At 41.3% G+C, this 27,402-nt stretch overlaps 1 protein-coding gene across 1 annotated transcript in view; it reads right to left on the reverse strand.

Moving 5' to 3' along the window:
- Positions 1–27,402, reverse strand: part of PRKAG2 (protein kinase, AMP-activated, gamma 2 non-catalytic subunit) — a 231,301-nt gene that overhangs the window by 145,434 nt on the left and 58,465 nt on the right. The window contains exons 2-3 of the mRNA XM_009886769.1: positions 15,190–15,261; positions 3,609–3,888 (exon numbers count right to left, since the gene is read on the reverse strand). Of these exons, the coding sequence (XP_009885071.1) occupies positions 3,609–3,888; positions 15,190–15,261 (352 nt within the window). The remainder of the gene's footprint in view (positions 1–3,608; positions 3,889–15,189; positions 15,262–27,402) is intronic.

Consider the following 27,402-nt stretch of genomic DNA (forward strand, 5'->3'; position numbering starts at 1 on the left):
GGGTAACCAAAGGGAAAAGACACAAAGACGAGCTTTTGGCTATCGCTCAAACAAGTGATAATCAAAATTAATGATGAGCAAGAACTTCAAACTCACAGCCTTAAGTGGAAAATGCTTTAAGCCTCATGTCTGCAAATCACTTTCTGGTTTAATATCGTCCTACCCTAACCATTAATGCCCTTCCTAAACTGCATATATTCAAATGGCAAAATAACTTAGCTGGGAAAAGAGCAACTACATGGGAAAGAAAGCACTGTGAATACCACACATAGCCTTTAGAATGAAAACAAGCTAGGAAGAAGTTGCTTCCAAGAAAAACAAGGAATATGCAGAGTAACAGGTTAGTCTGTGTTTTGAACAATGCGTGGGAGGAGAAAGCAGAGGGAAGACAGGGTATGTTATTTAAAACAAAGACTGCATATAATTCCCCCACATATTGCTCCATGATGAAAGGGAAAGGAGTGCAGCACAGACTCACTCCAGGTAAACTGGGGGACAAAAAAAAAAAACCCCAAACCCTGTGAACTTTTACCTGGTGCTTTTTTTTTAATTGCATATTGCCTGGATAAAGCACAGATTTCCTATAAATCCAAAGGGAAGGCTCCAGTGCAGTTTCCCAGAAGAGCTGAGGCTGGGATGGACCTCTGGAGGTCTCTGGTTCAACCTCTCCTCAAAGCAGGGCTTCAGCTTTAAGTTGGGGTGCTCAGAGCCTTGTCCAGTTGACTTATTAAAATCTGCAAGTCAGCAATTTCACAGTCCCTCTGGACATCTGCTCCAATGTTGTGTCACCCTCATCAAGAACATTTTTCTTGCATCTGCCTGGAGTTTCCCTCGCAGCCTTCTGCCGGGCATCCCTGAGATGCCCAGCACTGCCTTCTCCATAACCCCATTACGTAACTGAAGACAGAAAAATGTCTTCTCCTCCTTCTTCCCCCTACACCAAGTGCCCCAGCCCCTGACCAATGTAGTGGCCCTTTGCTGGACCAGTACATCCCTGTTTCTCTTGTACCGAGGAACCCAGAACTGGACACAGCACTGCAGAATTGTCTCACAGGTGCTGAGCAGAGAGGGAAGATGACTTCCCTTGACCTGCTGGTGATGATCCTCCTAGTGCAGCCCAGCACACAGTTAATTTTCATTTTAATACTGTTAAGCCAGCACCAGCAGGGCTGTAAAGGCAGGCAAGCATGGCAAGTCCATCTGATTTCAATGCACTCACAGTTTCAGAACTGATAAAGCAACCTAAGTCCCACTCACTTTTAACACAGTTATCCCAAGCTGCTTGAGAGAATGGGATTTTGATCACGTAGGCTGTGACAATTTTGAGCTGTGAAGCATTTATGCACCTTCAGAAATGTGAAGCCACGTGCTGGTTTAGCTCTTCTCAGAGCTCTTCAGTGCAGCATCTGCACAGAGGTCTGAGATACGTGGTCTGAGGAGTCTCGGAGAAGTCTTGTCGCTCAGGATATGTTGTTCAAGCCACAGAGACTGTTTTGAGTGGGATGTAACCAATTAACTTAGTGTTTTGTAATACATAGGGTTCTTTTTTAATTGTGAAGTAGCAGAATGTGAAAGTTTTGCTTGTGAAAAACTACACAACACAACAGAAATGCCAACCCATACATTTCTTGAAGTCTTGAAAAGTTTTTGTTAAATAAAACTCAATAAAATTTAATTAAATATAGTAAACACTAAGAGTGTAATTCATTACTGACCCATGTTTAGCATATTCTGATTTAAATCAACTTTAACATATTGTGAAGGGTATGTATCTGCATTAGTCTCTCCGTAAGACAGCTAAATGATGGGAAAGCACTTGTAAAGAAATGCTGTGCTTTGCAAAAAGTTGCGGAATAGGAAGAGTTATCAATTTAAACACCAATTTTAATCATCATGCCCTTTCCAATAGGCTGTCCCTCCTCCCTGAAAACCAAAAGACCACAAACACCCAGTCCCAGCGCAATTCCTGCAACCCGCTCTGGAGCAGCAGGGTCATGGGTATCTTCTGTTAGCTCAAAAATAGCGTGGCCCCATTCCAAGCCTGTTCCTGTGACAGTGATGTGACCTTATCAAAAGGATTTTGCTGACTGCTGGAAGATTCCTTTATTTAATATTATGTTGTACCTAGTTAGGACTTAAACAGTGCTATATGCTTGGATAACTTGCTTAAAAAGTCACAAGACGGCTTTGCTACTCAGTGTATAGTGCTGTTATTCATGCAGCAGTGAGCCCTTCTCTGTGTACTCAAGCAGTGGCATATTGCCTATGCAATATTTAAACCTATGGACCTAAATGGACTTTAATTATTGTGAGGTGTGAAAAAGAGGGGAGCATAAAAAGCATAGTTGAACTTTAAGCAGAGAAGAACAAACGTCCTTGAACAGAAATGATGCTTGGAGTCTACCTGGAGCCCTTCAGAAACACTGACTCTCCTATTTTCTATCTCCTGAAGGTGTTTTAGAGAGAGGCAAGGACTGGAAAAGATGCCATTTCAATTAAGCTGCAGCAGAACTTCAATAAACGTAAAGAAAATCCTATATGGGTTCAGCTGTGTTCTTGTGCACAAAAGTCACTATGAAATTAATTGTTATGATTAAAACCAATGTTTTTAAGGGAAATTCTGACATAGAAAAGCAAGAGGGTGCCTCTATACTATTTAAAAGTCACTGCAAGAAACATATAGCCAAATGTAGGTATATGCATCACTAATTCTGTACCTATGTTGCCACAAAATGTTTGACAATTTATCATTGAGTTATTTCTTCTGTTCACAGAAGGAAAATTCGCTGTGTTCTCACAATCCAGCATTCCAAGTAGCGAGATATTATTCCTCTCTTTCCCCTATAACTCTGTCCCCTTCCTATAGCCACTAACTCCTTAGGTAGACCAGGTTGGGTTTATAGAACAGCACTGGGAACCTTTATTCATCAAGAAAGTTTTAAAATGGAAGCCTTTTCTCAATCCTGGTCATTTCTGAGTCTTAATGGTGTATTAGTCCATGGGCTGCTGAAGAGGTACAATTTGTGCCGGATATAAAGCAGGAAAGTGCTCTGAACCATGAAGATCTACAATGCCTTTCATATTCTGGCAGAGGAGCTCAAACACTCCCTTAATGGTCATTTGATTGGAAACACGTATCATTTTCTTTTATCCGGTAAAGGTCTCTTTCCCCTCCTACAATAGGGCAAAGCAGTATCAATTAAAAACCGCTATGGAGTTTACAAAAGTGAGTCTCCCGTAGCTCCTGAGATGTGCCCACCTCCACCACAAACCCCACGACATTTCCAGCTGTTCTTGAGCCCCAGCACTGATGTCCAAACAGCCTCAGAGAAACCACCCAGAAAATTCCCGCTAGTGTGACTGCAGGAATTCTAAGCAAAGCTTTGAAGCATGATTTCCCTCCTCAGCCCTGCATAGGTGTCTGTGGCCCTGCAGAGGTCATACCCTAATGTCCAACATGTCAGAAACCCAAAACACATGGTCAGTGAAAGCGATAATGAACAATTAGCACATGCCTCATCTGCACTTACTTCACTACCGCAGGTAAAGAATGGGCCAAGCCCAGAGGTACCGTGTATCTTCCTGAAATAACATGAGCAATTTCTTACTTTTTCTTGATCTGGAGAAAAACTTGATGCCCCCAGGAGAGGTAGACGGGTTAGAATTGGGGGAGGACTCTTTGGAGGAGGACCTGAAGATCCCACTGAAGCTCATTCGACGTGGGGAGCGTGGGGGAGACTCCTGGTAGGGGAAGGGGAACACTGTTTTGGGTGAGCCAGGGCTATGTTTGGATCTCACAGGGGCAGAAACGGGGCTCGAAGGTCGGTTCTGGAGCCCTTTTGAGAAAAGGCCTTTTGAAGGGCTGCCGGCAGAGTAGCTTTCTTCCACCTGAGGAGGAGAGAAAAAGGAAGAAAAAAGTAAAAGCACCATTAATTCAGTCCAGCTCAGGCCATCGGCATCTCCGAACTTGTCTCAACACAGTAAACTCCTGTTTATTTGGCTGGGGATTAGCCAGACCTCACTTTCCCCAGCGCCTGCCTGCACTGACACGCAGATGCCAGTGTGCCACCTCTCTGGGCTCCATGCTGCCCCTTGCTCTTAAAGACACCCTGAATTTCACCAAAAAAAATCAACATGTGTGCATACATTTTATTATTACACATATAACACAGGATTTTCTTTACTGCTTTTATTTGCCACACGTCCCTCTTCCTTCCCCAGACAACTGAAAGATGACTGGCAATTAATTTATTTAATGTAATCAATGATCACCATTAAGAAAACACAGTGTCCCAATGTCTTCCTCCCAAATTTATGCACCCTTCTACAGTACTTAAATCTCCCTCATATGACGGAGACATCGCACGACACAGCACAGTGCACAAGTTCCCAAGCGCCTGACAGGTCTCTACAACGTCAGACACAGCCACAACTGTGGGACTGCAACTCCAGTCCCAAAATAGAGGAATCATTTTAGAGTGGGGACGTTCCTGCTAATTACCCCAGCCTCGAGCTTGGGTATGACCTTTCTAACAGCTGTACCTCTTTTGGGACCTGTGCTGGCTTTCCAGCTAGCATGAATATCTGTGCACAACACAGCACTGCACTGTGTGGGCTCACCCAGCAAGGGGGGATAAAAATCCAGAAAAACAAACAACAAAAAAAGGAGCAAAGATGAAATTCTTCCCACATAAAATTAATAGAAGCTGACCCAAAAAACTCTGTGGGATTTGCCTGTGCCTGGGCTATACGTAGAGTTTATTTCCTTCTGGATGCACAAAGTACTTCTGTGGGTATGAGGCTGCATTTTAGCTGGGGGCATTTCTCATGAATGAAGGGCCTTGTTCCTGGCAAAAGGCAGCAGCAGGTTTCAGGTCTCCAGGGGACACGTAGGCAAAGGCCACAGTGTATGTGCCCACAGGCCGCTGAATTTCAAGCCCTTTGCACGCCTGTTCCTCTCCTCCCAACTATGCAAAACAAACAGGGAGGTATGGAGCAGACAGCAACTTCTATCTGTGAAGATACCAGGTACACCTCATACGTGCCAGTCTAGTTAGGTATGGGGTTTGTTGCTACAGAAGTCATTGTAGAGAAAAATAATATTTTTATTAGAATCACATAGATGAAAGAAGAGATGAAAGAAAGCCTCATAGGTAATATATGCCCTCTTTCAGGTCAGTAAAGGGCTTGTGTACATGAATCCAGCTAAAAATGGTCAGCTGAGTTTAACACACATATGCAATGAACTCCCTTTTCAAAATAATGCTTAGCTACAGCTCCAAAACACTTGTAGAAATATGCCTGAGCAGCATGATGGCCAAACAACTGCTCCCGCAATAACACAGGATCCCACTTCTTCCCATTTTGGACCAGCTCCTCTCTCCACTTGGGATGGGATGGAGCTGGAATGGGTCCTGCTCCATGGGAATTGCAGAAGGGCCTGCAGAGAGCGTGGTCCCCTGTTTGGGAAGGTTTCTAACCTAAAAGGCGCTTGGTCTGGGAGATGGACACAAATAGCATGGGTCACTAGGAGGGGCATGGAACCACACTGGCACAGCCCTGGACAGCTGATGAATTCTGCTCTGTGTCCCGCTGTGCAGCACTGAGATGTCTGACAAGAGGCACAACTGCTTTTTATACCTGTACACTTATTTTTGACAGCACAAACAAAAATATCTCAAAAATATACCTGTCCTTTTGCAGATGAATTAGGGGAGCAGTTTTCCTCAACGGAAAATTTTTTGAAAGGACAAATCAATCCTAACTGAAGCACTGGCTACCAAACGCTCTTGACAGTATCCATCAGAGAAGAAATAAGTTATGTTTCATGCTTAATGCAGTGGCCTGAGCCTCAGGTTTACCTCCCAGCTCTGTCATGGATTCTGTGTGCAATCTTGGAAACTCATTTGATATTACACATCTATTCTATCGTATCTCCTTTATTCCAGCTCCAAGTCCTTTGGCACACAGACTGCCTCACAGTGAATATTTATCAAGAATAATAGGGCACAATGCCTCGACTGAGAACTGGAATAATAACCACACTATAAGTAAATTAACAAACAAATAGCACTTTTGTCATGGGTTAATAGTCCCAAAGTGGTAGATTTTTCATAAAAGCTCATTAAATTTACTAAAATATCATCTGTAAATCATCTGAGACTACTTATACGTTGTTCTCTTCACAGCTACATAGTCCAGGAAACCCAAGTAACACTATGGCACTTCCTTTTGCATCGCCATTTAAAGGGGTCTGTTGCCAAATCTACTGCCTGCAAGTGGGGAGTAAGAATATTTTCAATTTCATTTTGATCTGCCACTACTACCATAATTTAGGACTTTTTCCAGGACAGTAATTTCATTACAATTTTTTTCTAAAGTGACAAGCCACGACATTTGTGAAGCTAAGAGAAGGACGTTGTTCTGGCACCACCCTTAATATTTCATGTTATCTTTTCTGCATGCTTGTTTGGTTATAATGACACATTGATAGGAGGTACTTCTAAAAGACTATTGTATCCTCATTCGCTGAAGCAATTCTAGAAATGTAAAATGTCAAGCAACAATTTGTCAAATAACATCAGTATTCCCTTGTACACACAAGTCCGATACGAAAGCAAATTGTTCTCAAATTCTGTGCGGAAGCAGTGGGATGTTTTTATTTATTGCAGTCACAACCAGTTGCTTTCTCTCCATCGTGCCAGGCAGATGAATTAGCTAATTGACAGAGCACCAGGGGCACACTGCTAAATATACATGTGCATGCTACTAAATTAAAGGAAATTACTACATCGAATTCTTCCTCAGCTGCTCCACACGTTAATTATATACAGGTTACACCCACTATCAAAGCATGTAAATACCTGTGATTCTGCTTTGGGAATTACAACAGGATTGCTTACTTAGAGTATTATTAGAGGCTAATAGATTGCGAGTTTTAAAAGATGATTAGGTGCTTCTATGAGTAAAATCAGCAGCAACAACAACAGTTATCACAGTATATATAAAACTCACAAGGAGATGTTAATTTTCATGCTTCAGCTGGGAATGCAGAAGAATCTCTGCTGTGGAACAAACCCCACCATCCTATGCAGACTTGGTGTGGCAACTCTGGCAGTGGTGCTAGAGGCAGGTTACACAGCTAGATGGATCATCAGCCCATTCTTCATGCTTTTTGGACTCATTTCCTGAAGTTATGACACGCAGGTGGGCACAAAACTCCCACATGTGCTTTGGAAAGATAGCTATTCCTCCAGCTGAGCTGTAGCAGCAAAAAAACAGTATGGCACCCTGGTTTCTCACATTAGTAACCCTATTACATCAGTTTGTGCTAGTTCAGGAAAAGCAGAGAAGTAAGAATGGGCAGAAATATGAAACGCACCTAATAAATGCACATGGTGATACGGCTCATTTGACCCTGACCGGATAATTGGCCTTTTGGAGATAAGAAGTCCAAACACACAACGTAAGTACAATACAAATCAATGTAAAAATAAGGTCTAATCAAACAAATTAAAAATTTCCTCCAAGTATGAAGACTTTTCACTTAATTAAAAAACAAACAAACAACAACAAAACATTGCCTGGGTTGGCTTTGTGCAGAGCATATACAGGTTCTTTGAGCTCTACACCTAAGCTTGGACTCCCTAAACCTTAAAACTGGTTATGCTGGAGGGAAATCTCAGCTCCTGACCGTATGCCTGTAGCGGAACAGGGCTAAATTAGCAGCTTGGTAATAATGCCAGTGCAACCCTACCCTCAGCCTACGGCAATGTGCTCCCAGTGAGATTAAGCAACCAAGCAGAGTCCCATGCTGCATCAGATGTGCTGTTTCTAGTGACTGACTTCACTTGTTCAAGGCTAAACTGGTTACCTTACATAGCACTGAGTAAATATATCCTAAAATGCTGTAAGACGCTATCAGTTTTCATGCTTCAGAGCACAAAAGAATCCTCAGCTGGGGACCAGGGGGAGACTTTGCTCTGCTGTATACACCAAATGATCTTAGGCAGGCTCCTAAAATACATCCAGAACTGATCGCTATTGAAAATAAAGCGACCAAATAAGACATGTCTTACAATGTTTGGCATCTAGCAGACTTACTTTCAATTTCTTGAATGAAACGTAAAGTGGTATCTTGGCACTTGCCCTGAGCTGGGCAGCTCTAGAAGATGTCAAATCAGGAAATAGCATCCTCAAAGCTCCCCTTGTCCTTCACCTGGACATGGGGATCTTTCTCTCTTCCTAATCTCTTCTTCCTTTCTCCCAGCTACACACATTAATGGCTCAGAGCCACTCTGTGATGGACCAGCAGACCCACATCTTCATTTTCAACAGATAAACTCCTAGATGACAAAATCCCAACATAAACCATTACCAGTCCCAGACTACCCCATGCCAGTGAATGAAACAGCTGGACACAGGCTCAAACCATTGAGCAGTGGTCCGTACAGCTTCCCTGCTCACTCACCATCTGATGGGGACTTAGTCTGTGCCATGAGTACTGTCCAGGTGCTGTCTGGGCTCAGGGAGAGCACAAGCCAGGGACAGTCCCTGGTTGCACATGGTCACCATGCTCTAGTGTGTGCAAGAATTTGGCTCTGCAACAGGGCTGTGCCCAAGCCATTCATCTCTGGGCCAAGAGAATGGTCCTTGATGTCTTATTCATTGCTCCTATTAACATACCCCAAGTGAACAACCTTGTATCTTGTGCTGTTAAGAATTATCCATCCTGAAGGTCATCCAGGTCTTCCTGTATAAGGTCCTTCCCTATGATGAAAAAAACACTTCTCTTTGCATCATCAACAAATTTGGTTAGTATGCTTCTATTTTTCATCTCAGCCTTACTAGCAAAGATCAGCCCAAGGACTGAACTTGGGGAAACCCCACCAGTTCTGTCCCCCCACCCAACAGTCATCCTTTCAATACCAGTCTGCCGTCTTTCCCTTCAACTGTTTTCTTACCCGACTCGCAATTCTTCATCTTATTTTACAAAAAAGATTAAAGAGCACTACATTTAATCACTACCATATGATAATCCCCAACGCAATGTTCTAAGAGACCAAACTATTCATACTTCACCACAAACTAGTCTCTCGTCCACACACCATCCATCTCAGTCTTGCCTCTTCTCACTCACAGGCAGAAATTTTCCCAATCTTGTTGTTTTCCTTCCCATGCTTTGTATTGAAAATCTGATCCCTCCATTTTACCAAATAAAATCCTCTCTAAGAAGCCATATCTGCTCCCAACCTAGAATTTAAGGACCACTTAACTGCAGGGAAGAGACGTGTCCTGCAAAAGTGACATGCCCAGAAGAACAAACGAACTCTACTGAGAAGACCCTGACCACGAACAGGCAGAGGCTGTGTTGGAGCTGGGGAAATCCAGGCACTGCCTGTGTCCCTGCCACAGCACCACTTCACAGCCATCTCCTGTCAGGGTGCTCCAGCAACAGGTCCTTTTCTTGGGCACACAGCCTTCCCCAGAGGATGTCCTCCCTGTAAATCTCTGGCTCTGGTTCACTTTCTGGTGAATTTAGATTCATTCTTCAGAACAGTCTGAAAAAATAATCTTTCTAGAATATGAATGGGCTTAAGTCAAAAAGCCTTTCAAAATGTTTCTGAATTTAAGTCAAAGTTATTAAACACTCCTAGGCTCCATTCCTTTTTTCTCCAACTCCAAATAGTTCAGACATTAATGGAGCATTTGAGTTCTGCTTGCTTTTACAACAATGAGTTATTTGACTTTTTTTTAAGTGAAGAGGCAAAATAAAGAAGTTTGAAAGGCGAATAACAGAACAGGAATCGCCTCCCACCACCCTTGACAGGGACAGCAAACACAATTAAAGATGATACACTAGATAGACGTTTGCACTTGTTTCCTGCCCTTCCATTGAATCTCAATAAAAAAGCCCTTTGATAAAGTTAATTGGATGATTCTCTCATTCTGCTGGAATAAAAGAGCTCACAGAAACACAAGAGCTGACTTCATTAGGCTGAAAGGTAATGAAGGACATACTCTCCCAGCCACCATGTGGTCACATTCTCCACCACTAGTTCCCTTGGTTCTGCATGAGCAGTAACAATTGAGATGACAACATATTTTACAGGATCAGAGATGTCACTTCGCAAAACTAAAGTACAATGACACTTTCCCAAATGAAAATACAATGGGATGCGGCTGGCAGCTCTGGCAGGCTCCGAGAGCCCTGCATTTCTGCACAGATGGTGGGGGTTAGGTTTCCAGCAGCGAGCAGGGCTGCTCAAAGGCAGGAGCAGGCTTGAGGAAAGGTGAAAGCAGGGCTGGCTTCTGGTTCACTTCCTAACCCTTAACTGCATTTATTTCAAAGCAGCGGATGAGAAGGAGCCACACACACAGCAGTGCAGCAGTTGGCACATGTGTCCATGCCCTGAGGCTCACTGCATCCACTGGAGGTGCCCCATGCCAAGGCTGTGACACACTCCAGGACACACTCCCCATCATCCTTGCTGAGGCCAGTTCACTGCTCATGAAGAAACGGATAATTAAAAGATTGGGAAAAAATGAATCAAAAAGAGATTTATTATCGGGGGAGGGGGGGCAAAAAATGGCGTATTTTTTATTTCCCCTCCCTGTTCCAGGGGTTGCTCGTGCAGTTCCCATGAGTCACTGGATAAAACAAAAACAATGCTGGGACCAGAAGCAGGACAAAGCGCTCCTTGAAGTCCTTCAATATCAGAGTTGCTTCTCCAATGTTTTCTGATCCTAGTTCATCAACGCTTTCCTGCATTACTGAGAGCAGAACTGTGAGTCGGTGCCAAATACAGTCATAACAAAACGTCTACTTTTTGCCTTATTCCTTTGTTCATACATCCAAAAAACAAATTAATCCTTTAACCACCGCATCACATCCAGAATCCATGTACAGCTGATTATCTACAGCTATTCTCAAAATCTAATCAAGGCTTTGTGAAAGACTCCCCCAAAATAAAGTCTGCATTATTTGCTCCTAGGTATAACCAATCACAATTTGGCCAAACTGAGATGGGCTGTTTGTTTGCAAAACGTGTTTTAAGTGATTCAGGTCATTCTGCATTTGAGAGTTTCCTGCTCAGAATTTACTGCTCTCTTCCTCCTCATTTTTGTATGAACTACAAATTGTATCAGTAATGAATCTGTATTTCTTTAAAGTCACTGATAAAGTATGATACAGTATAGCAACAGAATTTTTTGTATGCCTAGAAACAAAATTTTCCACTGATGAGTCTCAATTTATTTATCAGACAGATTTTTATTCATTTAATAGGCTCCATGTTTACTCAGTATCATTCTGGTTTCTTAAATCAAAATGTCTTCTACTACTTTTTCATATACATGACACTGACACTATGACATTTTCCAACAAAACTGATAATTCATTTAAACCTCCACATTTGTTCAATAAAAACTGTTTACTATTATTTTCAATCCAAATGAGTCTATTATAATAGCATCATTAACTATCCAACATTAGATATTTCATTGTTTTGCACAAGACTAATGTTAGACTGACAAACCTGTAAATTATCCTAATTGCAAACGTTGTAAATATTAACACAGTAATTGCCTTTCTTGCAGTCTTTTGGAACTTCATCTCTGCCCTAAGATTTATTCAAAAATAGCACTAGTCAAAGTAAGCTGTGCCAATTCATTCAAGGGTGTTTTATCAGAGTTGTTTGGATTTAATTTTAAAATGCCTAGCTTTAGCATCTTCTGCTTTAAATACACTTCAGTCATTAATACGACAGTCACCTCTATAATCTAAGATAAACATCTCGCCAGCTTTCTCCCCATGTAGAGAAAAGAACTTTTAACTCACGCTTCTTTTCCAAGCTTTCTTCTATATTTTTATGGCAATTCTATTATTTCCATAAAGGAATGGATCAATATTATTCCTCAAACTCCTCTTCTTCCTCCTCTTCCCTCCTCCATCTATAATTTGCTAGCTGCCTATGGACAATTTTCTTTCTGTGTCATTTTCTTCTCTCTAACCATTCACAATCCCGGGCTTTCAGCTGAAAGCAGAGGCTATAAGTTTCCTGCGATTTCCATACCTTATCCTTTAACCCACATTTTAGAGGAAGGATCTATAAGTATTCAAAGTGTTAACACCTCTAAAATTGATAGAACCATTTGGGTGTAGAGGGGCACTCATCCCTGACTGCTCCCCTGCCACACCATACCAGAATTATTTTCTGAGTGATGCTCCACATCATTCATGATTTTCCAGGCCTCTGAATTGCCCCTCTTCCACTGCCTTTTCCCAGACCAAGGAAATTCATTAAATCTAGCTGCTTCTCAGCTCTCAGTTATCCTTGGCTATACTGCTGCATTTAATGATCCTCTCTGCAAGAAGGACTCAAGCCATTTCTGGAGAGTCCTAGCTTTGAGCATGGGGTCACCAGCAATACCAGTTGATTTAGACAAAGCTACCAGTACAAGTATTAAGGCACTTTGTCAGGCGGCTAGAAGAGGCAGAATACCTGCCACAGGCACAAGAGCTACCTTTCTTCATCTCATCACACCAAAAACTTCTACCCAAGTCTTCAGAATATTATATTCTCCATCTTCAGCAGAAGAAGGTGAAAATTATCCCTATCCCCTTCCTGCCATTGGTCATAAAGGAAAGAAGAATACATCATTTATAATAGTAGCCATGTTAATGAGAAGTGATTAAGGCTAAATGTCAGGAAATGTGTGTCACACTCCCACCTCTGCCAAAAATTTCTGATGTGAACCTTAACAAATAATTCTGCACTTGAGCTTCCTAGCTGTGTAATGAGGATTGTTGTCACAGGATAACACTTGCATGGTAAAGTGCTGAGGATCTCTGTGAAAAATGTTAATTCAGTTTCTAAAAGCCTTTCACAAAGAAAAGGAAAATTAAATTAATGGCAGATTGGAACTACGGGTTGTGAACTATTCTTTTCTACTTTGATCTATAGCCCAGGCGACAGAAGAGTTAAGTGCAGGAAGAGAGACATCCCTGATGAATTGCCAGTCTCCAACATGACCGGTGAATGGAAAAGCCATTCTACTGATGAAATACTGACTTTCAATATACAAAAGTTACACATCACGCTGTGATTTCAAACTTGAACAAAGAAAATCCATCTCACTTGAAAGTGAACAGCAACTTGGGAACTTCTTTATGTAGCACCAGCAGGGACTGGCAAACGTTAGAATTAAATAAAATGCTGCAGTCTGATGCTAGCCATCATCCAGTAGCAGCAAAGATCACACCTTTCACATTGAGGAAAACAATATTTAGGATGAGATGTATGGCAATGGATTTTGCCAGTCAATCTCTTTCTTATCAGAAGTTGGGCACTGCCAGTTGGTTTCTTACCACTTTGTTGCACATGTTGAACAGAGCTCCAAGTATGATGTTAGAAAAAACTCTGGGTCTTATACACTCAATCAAAAAGGTCAGTTAAAAAAGTAATTTCAGATGTTAAGCCCCAGTCGCATGGTTATTCCAAAATTAATTGCGCTTCCACTTTGACCCAAGTCTGGGGAAAAAACCCAGCATTTACTGAAGCTGTAAAAAGGGGCAACTACTGAAATGTTTTTCCAGTTGTCCCTAAGACAAGCACTTAGCAGAAAAGACTCCCAAGACCAGTAAGAGGAAAAACAAGGGCCTCATAAATGGTCAAGTGGAAGTCATTCAATGATATCATGTAATACTACACATGAGCAAGATTAGCTTTGGTATATTCTTTTCTTCGGGACTGAGATTCATGCAGCTTTCTCATCTTTCCTGGGGAAAAGGAGGTGATAAATGGAAAAATCAAGTTTTGGCTAGAAACATCTGCCTTCTTCCAGCATGACAACCCTTTTCAAAAACATCACATTGTTCACTTCATTCGAATCCACTAAACAAGCACCTTTTGGTAACACTGTATAGTTTAGCTTCCCTGGCATCTACAAGAGTTCCTCTGCGTCAGTGACTCCTACGTCAGTCTTGAAAGGTCCAACACAGAAAGGAACAAGGCCAATGTTATAAACATATTCAGTTACTGATGGATTGCAAAATTTTTTTAAACAACTGTCCCTTCCTGTGAGGTGCAAAGGAGTAGAAACTCGTGCTGTCATCTAAGTTATTATTGTTCTAGATGCAGATTAGCTTCGCTAAGGAGATATTTATTGCTTCACCTGCCTTGAACTATAACTGCAGACTCTTTGACAAATGGTCTGTAGCAGGTTTAATCTTCACAGAGGTCCATAGCCTTGTAAATACTGTGACAAGTCAAACTGGTCTGTTGTGTAGCTATAGATCAGCTTTTGGTGTTATCTACTGCTGGGAGTAGTATCTACCTCTTTTCATCAAGCCCATAACTTGGCTGGTAGGAGGCTTACATTTAGCAGAACAGCTTGTACTTCAACACTTTGTGAAAATGATGAGGCCAGGACCTAAAGATGACAGATCCCACCCACAATTTTTGTTGCTTTGAAGATTGTATAGGCGCTGTACAACCATCCCTAATGTCATCGATTGAATATGCTCACCTGATCATTTTAAAGCAAGAAAACTCTGTGAATGTATTGGTATAACTTAAGAGCAGGCCATCGGTAAAACAAATCACAGCAATGCCTCCAGAAGGATAACCTTGAGTTCATCCCACATCAAGGAGGAACCTTTCCACCTTGTTTATGGGAAGACCTTACTGCTATGGCTTCAGCAAATGAAGAGAGCTCATTTTGCCAGTGCCAAGGACAGACAGACAAATGACACTGAACAGTTAAAACCTCCATAGCCAGACAGCAACCATCAGGAGGCAACTCCAGGAAAACATACCGACAGCCACAGATGCCTATTTGGGCACTGTATTTCTGTAGCAACACCAGAAATTTTGTTGGCTATCTATATTCCTGAGAATAAAGTTATGCAATATTACTTCATTGAATTACAACAGTGCTAGAGACAACATCTGTAGTATTTAGAGCAATACCACCAGAGGTTAGCATCATTTACAGGTTATACTCCATAAGCATCATCATGGTAAGGTCTGCAAAAGTCACTATATTTGCCCTAGTGCATTGCTCTCAACAGGTTAATGGTATGGCAGGAAAGACTAAAATCTCCAGCTTTTTTAAGCCTAATATATTGTGTTTACCACCAAGGGACTCAGCCACTACATCAAAGATGAAGTTTTGGAAATATCCTACCTTGCGAGAAGCATTTTTGTCTGTGCTCTCCACATCACCGTCCAAGAAGGGCATGGCAAATGAGCTGAGATCCTGCCAGGACAGAGAAGAAAAATTGATGTCCTAGATTAATGTCGTCTTCTTCTTTCCATCAGATAATCCCGTGATCGTAGCCCATGATTTTATTTCCGAAGCACCCACTGCTTTACCCATAGTGATTGCTGGTGGGCAGTAACACAGGTTCTGATCATTAGCTATGAAATCAACAGCAGATGTAAGTAACAAGAGAATAGTGAGCCCTTAGCAGTACTTGCACTACATCACCATGAAAAAGCACCTGCAGAGCCAAAGTCAAAAGTCCTGTGCTAAAACTTTCAAGGGGTGGTACTCAAATCCCACAGAAAAAATTGTAGAAAATTACAGTTTAAATATAGCCAGTTGCTCAGCAAATGGCCTATTTTGTCTTCAGTGGGGTGTACAATCTTAGTTTGAAGAGTATTTATGGCAGTAAACAAAACCTGAATGAGAATATGTCAATGTTCTGAAAAATATGTAACGTATAACAAAGAGGGAGAAAACTGCAACACAGTGCTCTGGGAGGCAATAACGAATTCACTTGCACAGATTGGAGAGGAGCACCCAATTCTGCATGACTAAAGACAATAAAGCCATAAGAAAAGCACACATGCTCATCTTTCACTAACAAAACCAAACTGCAATTATATTCTACCTCCTGCCGTCTGTTCTGTTTATGCTACTTCGTGTTCCAGCCACGGGGGTTTTAGAACTCCTTTCTACATGCATAAGGAAATTATGTTAGTGTCAAGTTTAGCATCTGTTTGATCAGAAAAGTAGATAATGAGTAACTCTATGACCAAAAGCATGGAGTTGCCTAATGCTGTGTGCTGAAGAACTGATACTTGGATCCCAAACCTTGATCTAAATGTCAGGAATACCTCCCCAGCACAGAACCTCCCAGATGCAAGGCATCACCCTTTCCATGTAATGATTCAGTGCTTCTCTACCACCACATCTGCATCCCATTTAAAATAGTTCAAAACATAAATAAATAGCAATTTCACGTAAACCTAATTTGAGATTAAATAGAGCTTAATTAAAAATTAGCACTGGCCAGGAAGAGCCTTCTGCAAGGCGTGCTTGCCTTCAGAATTCAGAACAGCCACAGGTCTAATCACATCACATTGTATAATCATACTAAATCCAAAATATGCTCAAAAATGTGTATAACTCAGGCATAATCCTTACAAGTGTTTGAAAATATTCTGGTTACATAACGAACAACAAAAATAAGGAACAAAATATTGAATTACTGGAACTGAAGCACATGGGAGTAATTCATGCCAAGTTGGAAAGGGAGAAAAAAAAGCAGCAGCAGCCAGGCTTGGCCAAGCTGGCCCCAAATCATTAGGCCACAAACCAAAGTATTCATAGCAAATTAGTATGCTCTCAGCTCTATCTATGCACATTCAATAGGAACTACCTACAAAGGCCCAAACTACAAAGCACCAACCCAACTATATAACACCACCCTCATTGTCATGCTTTCACGTCTCTGTCTCACATCACCTTCCTTTGCAAATGAAAATGTAAGCAAACACCTCAAAAACAAAAGAAAAGGCAATTTGTTTGGTTTAGATTTTCACTCTTATCAAGATTTGACAAAGGCTGAACCAGGCACCGCAGTACCTTAAAGAAAAGCTTCCGTATTAATTTGCTTATTCTTATAATTAGTTAAGATCAAAATGACTTACATATTCCATATAAAAATTATTCAGCCATAAATGGCATTTATAAACACTGCCAATAAACGGATTATCATTATTATTATTATTATTCCTACTTCATATGTTACCGCAGGACTTAAGTGAAGAATCTCTGTGAAGAAGTTTAAAAGCCTAATGGAAAGTTACACAAAAACATATCCCCTCCTGTTTACTTTAATTTAGCCAAAGGATTTACCAACATTTTCCTCTTCCATCTTTGGTAGTGCAGAAGCTGGAATCTGATGTGTGCTAAGTCATTTTCCATGGAATAAACCAAGGAAATAACCTCTTTTGAGCTTCACATATTAGCGTCCCTATATTACTATTTGTTGTAATCCACAGGGAGAAAACCTGCTGTTTAGGAAGCCTGGAGACTGGATAGAAGAAACTAGTTCTAAGGGGACACATATCTAGTAACCAGGGTTGAAAAAACTGTTCAGAAAATCTGGAACAGCAGAGAACGAAACTGTAACTTCTTTCTTTGAGCAGAAACCTTCAAAAACAGGAGGGGGTAGGTAATTACAACTATTTTTCTAGGAGCTAAATCTCAGTTCCCAGTTACAGTTCCAAGCTTAAAAACATGTATATTTTAAATTCTAAAGTCTAAAAGTATCATGAAACCCAGCTGATGACTCTATTCTAATTTGTAACTCTCAGATATCATGGAGGTATTCTAACTTCATCTATCTTTACATGCAGAACAGGAGATCTTGACTTGTAAGCAGAAATAGCTGGAGCTATACCTCTCTGGACAGCATGAGACCTTTCTTTGTTAATACAGTGCTGGAAAGCATTTCAAACAGCATAATAATCGTACTTTTTGTTCTGTGACAAAGTCTGTAATTGCAGCTGCTACCTAACAATCTTTCCATCTTTCACTTCTTCACAGGATTCTATATGAGAAGGCATCCTTTACAGAAGGAAAAAGTACATATATCGAATGCCAGGCTGCAAATACTACTCTCTCAATTCCAACCTGTTGGTTAAGCAAGGAAATATTAGACGCTTATTTTCTCTTTGCATGTAACTCCGCAGAATACAGACTAGATATTTATTTCTTTCTTGTGTTCCTCTTCATCCAAAAGCACGTGACGAAGCAGTTGATGATACAGTAACTCTTTAAAAAACCAAAACAAAACAGAACAAAACTAAACTGCTCCAAAAGTGTTGCAAAACACCACAGTACTCTTGACAGGCCAACAGTGCAACCCTAGCCCTTATCACGTATCTGACTGCTCTGATGTTACGCCAACAGATACACATTGAAGGCTCGTTCTGCCACTAACCTGGGACTGAAACCATTCTTCGACAGTTTTCTTGCTGTCCAGCTCTGCTTTACTGCACTTGGAATAAGTGCCCTGGAAAATCACATGGTTCTGGAGAGACATTTAAAAAACTTCTGCCAAAGGCATACAGTGACATCTTGGTACGAGCAAGAGTCCTTCTCATTTGAGACTGCAGAGACCTGGCTGAAGAACAAACAGCATCACTCCCCATATCCATCAGTCCTGCATTATACCTCGGACAGACAACTTCTGTGGACACCACAGTCTATGACCATTGCTGTAAGGAACAAAGGCCACCAGAGACTGCAGCTCTTAGCACTGCAATTAATTTAATTTAAATGGAATTAAGAGTATGCAAAGTCTTTTTTGTAAAATTTTGTGAGCTTTCCTGCCATGCTCCTGTTCCTCAGTCAGTCTTTCACATCGCTCGGTGCCATCTGACAGCCAGACATCACTCCTGTCATCTCCAATTAGAAAAAATGACCTCTTGAGCAGTTTAGATTTACTTTACAGCCACAAAGCCGCTTCAGATTTATTTTGTTTTCAATTCACTTTTATTTACAAGAGGTTGTCATGGCAGCTCCTGTTATATTCGCTGAAGAATACGGCCCCAGGGATATCAAAGCTTTTTCCGGAGGACAGCAGAGCTGTGACACAGCAGAGCCACAGCTCGATGCTCCTGCTACCAGCCAGGCTCCCTCCTGGGGAGGACAATCTCCCGCAACACCTACTCAACAGGCAGTTTTCCAGGACTTTTCTTATTGATAGCACAGGAGGTTAACAGATCTAAAAAAGCAACTAAATTGACTTTCTCGTTTTTAACAGGCTTGTCTGCTGCTTTAGTTTTTTCAGGGTATAAGTCAGGATAATTCTGTCTGCAAGTACACTTCCCTTCTCTGCCGCTTCTTTCCCTGTTTCCTCTGGGGGGAAAACAGATATCTGGAAGGTTACAGATTCTTCACACTAATTTCTCCTCCAAAGGTGAGACTAACTCTAAGGTGATTCTTGTCTGGGTTACTCTTACATCTAGAGGGTGATCCTTCCTAAAGCCATCTCTTTGTCCTTTGACAGCCCTTGTATCAGAACACTTGGGATTATGTGAAAAGAAGGAAGAATAAAATTTTTGTTCTTTGATATTTTGGGAAAACAAAGAACCTTTTCTCAGAACTGTTCTGGAGAATAGGAACGAAAACCACATTTTAGGATACCGAAAGCAAATATATTGGCTGGCATAGCATAGCCAAATAGCAGCAGGAGCAAGATCTGGTTAGCCAAGCCATTTTTCACCTTTTCCAGCCATTTCCACTGGTTCTTTCCTTACTGGGGAGGATTTGTGCCAAAAAGGCTTGCCCAGACATGCTGGTCTGGATGCTGCTGCAGTTGGGAGACCTTGGTGTCAGAAGAGGGCTTCCAGCAATTCTGTTGTGGAGGCTGCAAGCTTAAATAACAGACCACTAAAGCCTTGAATCCAGTAAACAACACAGAATAAAAAGGATTCTTTTTTTATTATTGTTTTGTTTCAAGGCTACTTTGGCAGCCAGGCTGATGAAGCTTCTCTGCAATGGCTGAAGCCAAGGACCTAGCAAGGCACTCTGGGGCATGCTGTGATTGACAGGTCAGAGACCAATTTCCAAGGTATTTTGGATGGAAGTAGGACCTTTTTGCGGCCTCACTCAACAGTGGTCCAAGATTTCAGGGCTGGGTATCAAAAGAATATTTCACAAACAGCTCCCTGCTGCCATCCTTTGCAACTGTCCCTTCAAATGCAAGACACGGCCATGAACAACATGGTCAAGTGAAGTCATGAGCCCATGGTGGTGGGTCCATGATGCATGAACATGGTCAACTCTTTAGCAATGTTTCAGAGGTGACTGAGGTCACCATTGCTTCACAGCAGCCCCATGGCCCATCTCTGCGGAAAGGCCAGGTTTCCCAGCTATAAGCAACTTCAAAGTCCTAGTGTAGGTAGCATCACACAGTCCTGACTGCTGATGGTGTCACCTATGAGACAGTATTTTTCTGCTTCACTAAGTTCTATACATGTACTAGAATTGCACCAAATTTAAGGATGTGAAATGCCTGCCAGACATTACAGTTTTCTTTTTACAACATAGCTGAAGCAGGAGGTGACACTTTACTAAGACAGCTTTTCAATATGGGGAGACAGCTCCTTTAATAAAATAAACAAAGAAAACAAGATATAGAGAAATTAAGCTGAGTGCTGACAAGAGCCCCGAGCTCACAAAAAATTGCTAAAACCTGCGCACTCAGCATCACACCTTAACAGGGCTCTCGGGGTCGCCTTCTCTGCTAACGTTACTGAGCTATGAGCACTTCAGCTATCCTACCAAGGACAACGAAAGTAAAGATTTTTATTAACATTAGCTGTGAACAGTTTCTTTCAGCTCAGTCTGCACACCAGCAGTTTTTTTTAGATCAACCTTGGATTTGTACCTATTACAAGCCTATGTAAAACTCTGAATAGCAAATAAGCTACATATGCTAATAGCCTGTGAGGAGAATCCAAAGTCTGAACTCTGTGGAATAGAGGACATAGCTTGGTAGCTCTGATTGATTGAATAGAAAAAAATTCTTTTTTTTTTGAGAACAATCCTATCTAGAAGCCTTTGAGGATTTATATCAAATCACTCAATTATTGCACAAGGAAAGATTCAAAACTGACATACACAGGAATTTCTGTCCTTTTGTTTTTGTTATTTTGATATACTAGTCATAGTATAGTATAATAAGACTTGCTACATTGCTTTATTCCTTTAGGAGTAGGTTGCTCATTGCTTTGCTTTTCTCCCTCCCTCATGCCATCTAGACTGCAGCATGTGTTTTGGAGGCAGATATATAAGTCGTACTGTGAGACTGAAGATGCTGGTGACTAAGTCTCGGTATGACTCAATGGGAGTGGGCAGTAACAGATGTACAAAGCTGGTTGGATTTGTGCAAGCCAGCTTTGTACTTCACAAAGCTATTCCAATCTATTTGTTTGCTATTACTTTTAAGGCTATTCATATTAAAAAAGAACAATTGAGTGAGTCTGGAGAGATTGAGATGGTAGAAATGAGATACAGAGAATTTATTTTGTCCACAGCATGAAGATGCCAGAGGCAGCATAGTCCAGAAGTTACCCGGGTGACTGCGCAGGACCAGCTGTGTGCACTTCAATGTCAAGATGGATACAGCATCAGATTTGAAATAACAGAGGGTAAATCACCTAAATGACATGCCTGGAGAAAATGGGAAATATTCAGTCCCAAGAGGCATAATCTAAAGAGTTAGGGGGTTATGGCTGGCTGAAACCTAACCCAGATCTTGGTATGTAAAAATCACCATCCATCTGGTGATTATTCAATGTCCTTTATCCAGAAAATCACACACAAAAACTTTGCATAAGAAAAGCATCCTAAATTAAATGTAATTTAAAGGCATTTCTTTCAGCTGCAACAACAAACAGGCAAAGTACTAAAGAGCTACTGAAGCCACTTCTCCCCTGTTCTCACCCATGTGTCACTTGGCTTGGATTGTCACCACTTGGTCAGAAAGAGCTGCTAAAACTGAGAATTTAAAGGGGATGGGGACAGAGAGAGCCATGAAACCAATAAGTCCTTGATATTTGCCTGAAAACAGCTCTCTTCCAAGTTGCTCTTCTTGAGTTACCCTGATCATGGGTTGCTGTCAGCCTTCAGCACACCCTTCTTCATTTCTAAACCTCTTGACTGATCCTGACAGGCATTAATCTCCAGCAGCGTACACCAAATTCACCTTTTATCTTCTGAGGCTGTAGACAAGGTTCATTAACAAAAACTGCCAAGAGACTGTGGATTGTTTTTTGGTTTTCTGCTCAATCTCAGACTTAAATCACTGGAACACATTCCTCTGCTGTTCATGGAAAAAAATGACATTTTCTTTCAAGTCTTGTGCTCTCCTGCCAGGAAACACCACTGTATCTTCTTGGTGATTCAGCCTTTGCAGATGAGCTGAACAGACATAGCTTGGGGTGGGATGCAATCAGTTCAGCCTGGAGCCCCATAATGTTTATAATGTCCAGAGAGGTCAGGGCTGTATGGAAATGCTGTGATGAAGGGTACTGCTCTCCGCTTCATCAGTAAATCCCAGACCATCATTATGGGCTCTCTGACAAAGCCTGACTATGATCCACACATACACGACAGCCTGGTTTGTCAGCTCCTTCACACCACGAACCACACAGCACAGTGACTGGCAGCATGTTTATTACACGGCAGATGGACAACCTAGCAAACGTGTAAATAACAAAATGTCATTGAAAAAAAAAAAAAGAGAGAAAGTGAGAGAACAGCAGAGAAAGCAAGTCAGGGAGGAAAACAAAATTCTCAATATTCCCTGTGACACTGCGATCCACACACAAACTCATCTATAAGTGCTATTCCTGGGTGCTCAGCCAAAGACAACCTTTCTCTGGTGAGACATTTCCTCCAAGAAGCACCCAAAGTTAAGTAGACACAAGGTGAAAGCAGAAGATAACATACCTCAGACCTGGAAAATGTGGTCAGATGAGTGACGAGGGAATTAAGAAACATCCAAGGGACAGGACTATAGGGAGGGACTACAGGAGACTGGAAAAGTTACCCTTCAGATGGCACATACTCAGTGCCAACAGAATTGTTTTCTGATAGTTATACAGTTGTCTTACATAAATGAGACAGAGGATCCCAATGTAGAGAAAAGCACGCATTTGCTATAAAACATGACTTCAGCCACAGTGAAATAGCAGAACCGCAGGAAACAAAAGATGATTTTGCCATAATGTAATGACAACACTTGAGATGCTGCGGCATGGGGGCAATCTGAAGGGATTCAAAGCAAGGATAATCATGAGGCTTTCTAAATCATCTCTACACTTCAGCTACTTTAAAAGTCACTGTGGTTTGCATTTTTTTATATTTTTCCCCACTCTATGTAGACCAAATGTCTTCAAAAACCATTTCCTCAAGGAAGAGTAAAACAAAACAAACTCAGAACAGAAAGCCTCCAGCTGATGTCCTCATCTGAGAAGGACTTGCAGGGTTCTCTCTTGTATATATATGACTAAAAAAGTTGACATTCACACCAGGCACAAAACCTCTGCCATAAGTACTTAAGTACTTGAACTGCAACTATTTTTTCCAGTTCACTGCATTTAGGAAGACAGCTGCCTATTGCTGTCCTCTTTACATTCTTGTCAGTTAATAACCGCAAATAATCTTAACAATTAGAAGAAAGCTTATAGCTGGAAAGCCAGGCAACTGAGCGACTTGCTCTGATCAAGTAGACCCTCAACTGAAAAAGAAAGAAAAAAAAAAAAAAAGTAGAAGCAAAGAGGAAATTAGACAAGGAAAGGAAGAACAGGATGGCTCTGTGCTTGGTGTGCTGAAGACCTGAATGGGAGGTCAAAGGGGATATAACACATCGAGTCCACAACGAGGGAAGAGTCCCCTCTTGATGCCTTCCTGCCACATTTTCCTACATCGCTCTGCAGTTGCAGAGAAATATTTCATGTGTACAAAATTGACAGTCACTTTGCTATAGCTTTCCTTGCAGTTTTAGCACCACATGTAAAAAGAGATCAATATATACAATATGCTTTATTTCATAGGCTGAAATACTTTTTTTCTTTTCCCAAAAGAATGGATGTCTTCATTCTTCACCCTCTGAACTCCTTATTTAAAGGTGCATTATGATGAAGCTGGCAACATGAAAGGCCCTCAAGGACAGAAGAAAGCTCAGATTCTCAGAGATAATCTACAAAACACTATCACATTTAGGGTACGGTACTCTGCCCTAAATCCAGCTGGTATGTCCTTCAGGTCCCACCGTTGGCTTTGAGCTGAGAGATGCTGAAAGTTGGTACCATTATTATTTTTTCCAGGTAGCGGTGCCATGGAATACTAATAAATTACATTATATGTTTCACCCTGTGGGAATCCAAACCACTTTATAAACTGCATATCCAGTCCAGAATAGCTTCATAGATGGACTTAAGTGATAAGACTTTCATTGCCTGCTCTGGCTTTCTGGTTTACCTCTGGGAAGGCATCAAGGTTGGGATATCTGCCACCTAACTTCAGCTGTCCAAAACACTAGTCATCTACCTCACGCTTTTTGTCCAGCCTAGAGGGCTGGGAAAACCTAGCATCTCCAATGGGCGCTGGTTCCCCTGGTACGAGAGGGGCTAGACAACTTGCTTAAACTTTGCATCATCCAACACAGGATAAATGAACCCTGCCTCTTATGTCTCCCTCTTTATTGCCTAAAAAGGGAATAAAATAACTTATTTTCCTTTTTTCCCCTCTGTTTAGAAAGCAAGCTGTCCAGACAAGGGATTGCATCTTACTACGGGCACGTCTACATGGCAATCACAATCGTGGTTTACACCAGCTCGCTTTCACCCAGCTCCGCACAGCACCGATAGAAGTGTAGCCATGACAACACACGGGTTAGCGTAGGCTGCAAAATCCCCGCAGGAGGCTGAGTAAATACTCCGGCAATTTAGCTCACTTCGAGCTCCTCACTCCTGCCGTTGTACGGCTGTCAGGTCTCAGCCGAGCTAATTTAAGCCCAGCTTCAATCACGTCTTTGCTTGCAGTCTAGACACACTATAAGCATCCATACAAAGGGTAGCACAATGAGGTCCTAATCTCTGTTGGCATTTCTAAGTGTTACTAAAATGTACGTTTTCTTACATGGCTTTGGCTGCTCTGTAGAAAACACGGTTAACTCTTTGACGGGGTGAGTGCCCATTGGAGTGAAAATGAAGGAGCCACTGTGTCCAACTGAAACAACTAGAATTTAAATTTTAAGAAAACAGGCCAGCTATACAACCTCTGAGAAACGCATGTTTGTTAAGAGAACTGGCATGATCTAAGGGAAAAGTCCAAGGGATAGTATATCTCACACTTCCAGGCCTCCTCACACCAAGCCCTGGCCACTCATTAAGGCTCCCTCAAGGAATATGCTTCAAAAAGCATCATAGCTCAGCTCGGAAAAAGGTGTTAGAAGACACCAATGACTGTCTCTGGAAGAAAGATGGATAAAATATTTACCCATCTGGAAAATCTTGTGAACAATGAGACAACTGGAAGAACACAACAAAGGAATTACTCACTCTCACTTGAAATAGCCATCACTGAAAATAAGTTTTTGCAGTAGGTCCAGTTTGGAAATAATCCTCATATGGAAAGGGAAGGACAGAAATAACACTCACTGAGTTTTTTTTCTAATTACTGTACATGCAATACTGAAATTTTAAGGCAGATATTACTGCAAATAAACTGCAGGTTTCTTTCAAGGGCTATGGCTTTCATTGGTATCTATTATTTTTTTTCCAGTAATTGTTCCTAGTTTAGATCCAGTGCAGGGAAAAAAAACTTAAAAATGAGCCATATTTATTTCTGGCTCCTTTAGCAAGAGTCTTCTGGTTTTAACCATCTTATTCCTTATGTGCCCATGTAAGCATCATGATTACAATGGACCTATCTGAATATACTGTGGAGAAAAGACAAGCAAACAGACTTATGTTCAGGTAAATCCAATTGAAAACTTAAGCTTGACTTCTACATACACATGTTGCCAAAAGCCATTTCTGCTCTATACAATGGTTCTGAGAACCAGCAGATACTGGTGAGCTGAAACAGGCAAATCCACCTTTGATTTGGCTGACACTTTGTGCATCAAAATGTGTTGAGAAGCATTTGATCTTGCTCGGAGAGTGTGGGAAACACTTCCAAATTAGCAGGACACCCTGGACACGGTGACAGATGGGCAGTACGAGCCTGGCGTGGGAGAGGCCATTTTATAACTGGCTGTTGCTCCAAGCAATGTGGCAGACAGTCCAAACCCATTTGTCACAAAAAAATAAAGCTCACACTGGAACCACCAAGCCAAGGCACAGGGAGAGCCTCTGCCTGTGGTTCACCCCGGTAGGGACACCCGCTCCGCCAAGGAGTGTCACCAAAAATCTCCCACAAAAAAAAAGAAGCACACAAGCAGGAAACAAAATTAAGCAAAAGACAACCAAACCAATATTTTTTTCTTAAGGTGAATTAAATCCATAAGCAGGAAATTTTGATTCAGAATAACATTTTTTAATTGTTGTTTTGCTTTCTCTTTTTGCTTTCATAGAAAAATACTGATTTCCCTTTGCTACCAAAAATTAAGTTCAGACAAGTAATAAGGCCCCCCAAAATATTGGTTATTTTTTTCTCATCATGAATGTTAATTTCCACCTATATGTATTAAATAGCTGTACAACTATTAGCATGCATTTAAACTGAAGTTTTATTTACATTTATTTTGAGCTCTATTAGGAATGGATATTGGACTTAGAACTGCAATCAGGTACTAAAAGTTATTAAAAACCTATTAGAAAAATGTCTTTTATATCAGAGCAAGAGGATAAGTTTATCAAAACATTTATCAGTTCTAAAAGCAAAAGCATTAACACACAGAGTGAGAAACAGAAAGAGACTGTCACTGGGTGACTGCGTCCTCCCAGATGTAGACGTGCTAGACCTCATCTCACAGGGCGTGTTTGTTTTTTTTTTTTACACACATATAAAACATGCTCTCATATAGGACAATATGCATGCTAAATGTATATAATCATATATTGTGTGTATACTGACATGATAAAAAGCTCTTACAGTTTTTTAACTGCCATTTCTTTTAAATTTAAGATGATTACATATTTCTTGGCTCCGAATCAGCTCATCACTGTACCTGCTTGAGTGGCCAAACGTGCTGAAATGACACAGGGATTTTCTTCTCCTGATGGAAAACCAGTGCCCGTTTGCTGCCTGAAGCAAACTCTGGCTACAGGTGATTTCCACTAACTCTGCGGTTTGCCTTTAAAGGTACAATATTTCTTTTAATACTCCTAAGTTCCTCTTAATGACTGTAAGAAATCCCTGCACAGATTGAAGAGGTGGGTTTTGGGGGGTTGTTTTTTGCTATTTATTTAAAACTGTGGCATTTTTCAAAATAAATAGAGTTTTATTCCACCCCAGTAATAAAAATGTACTAAATTGAAGTGCAACAGTCCTCTTTTGCTGAATTTCCCACTGGCCCCCTTTGGATCAAGGGTTGGCCCCATGCCAGCAGGATCCATTTCATCCTCCAGCCTCACCTTCCCTCTT

The sequence above is a fragment of the Charadrius vociferus genome, unplaced genomic scaffold, assembly GCF_000708025.1.
Source record: "Charadrius vociferus isolate BGI_N301 unplaced genomic scaffold, ASM70802v2 scaffold255, whole genome shotgun sequence".
NCBI lineage: Eukaryota > Metazoa > Chordata > Aves > Charadriiformes > Charadriidae > Charadrius > Charadrius vociferus.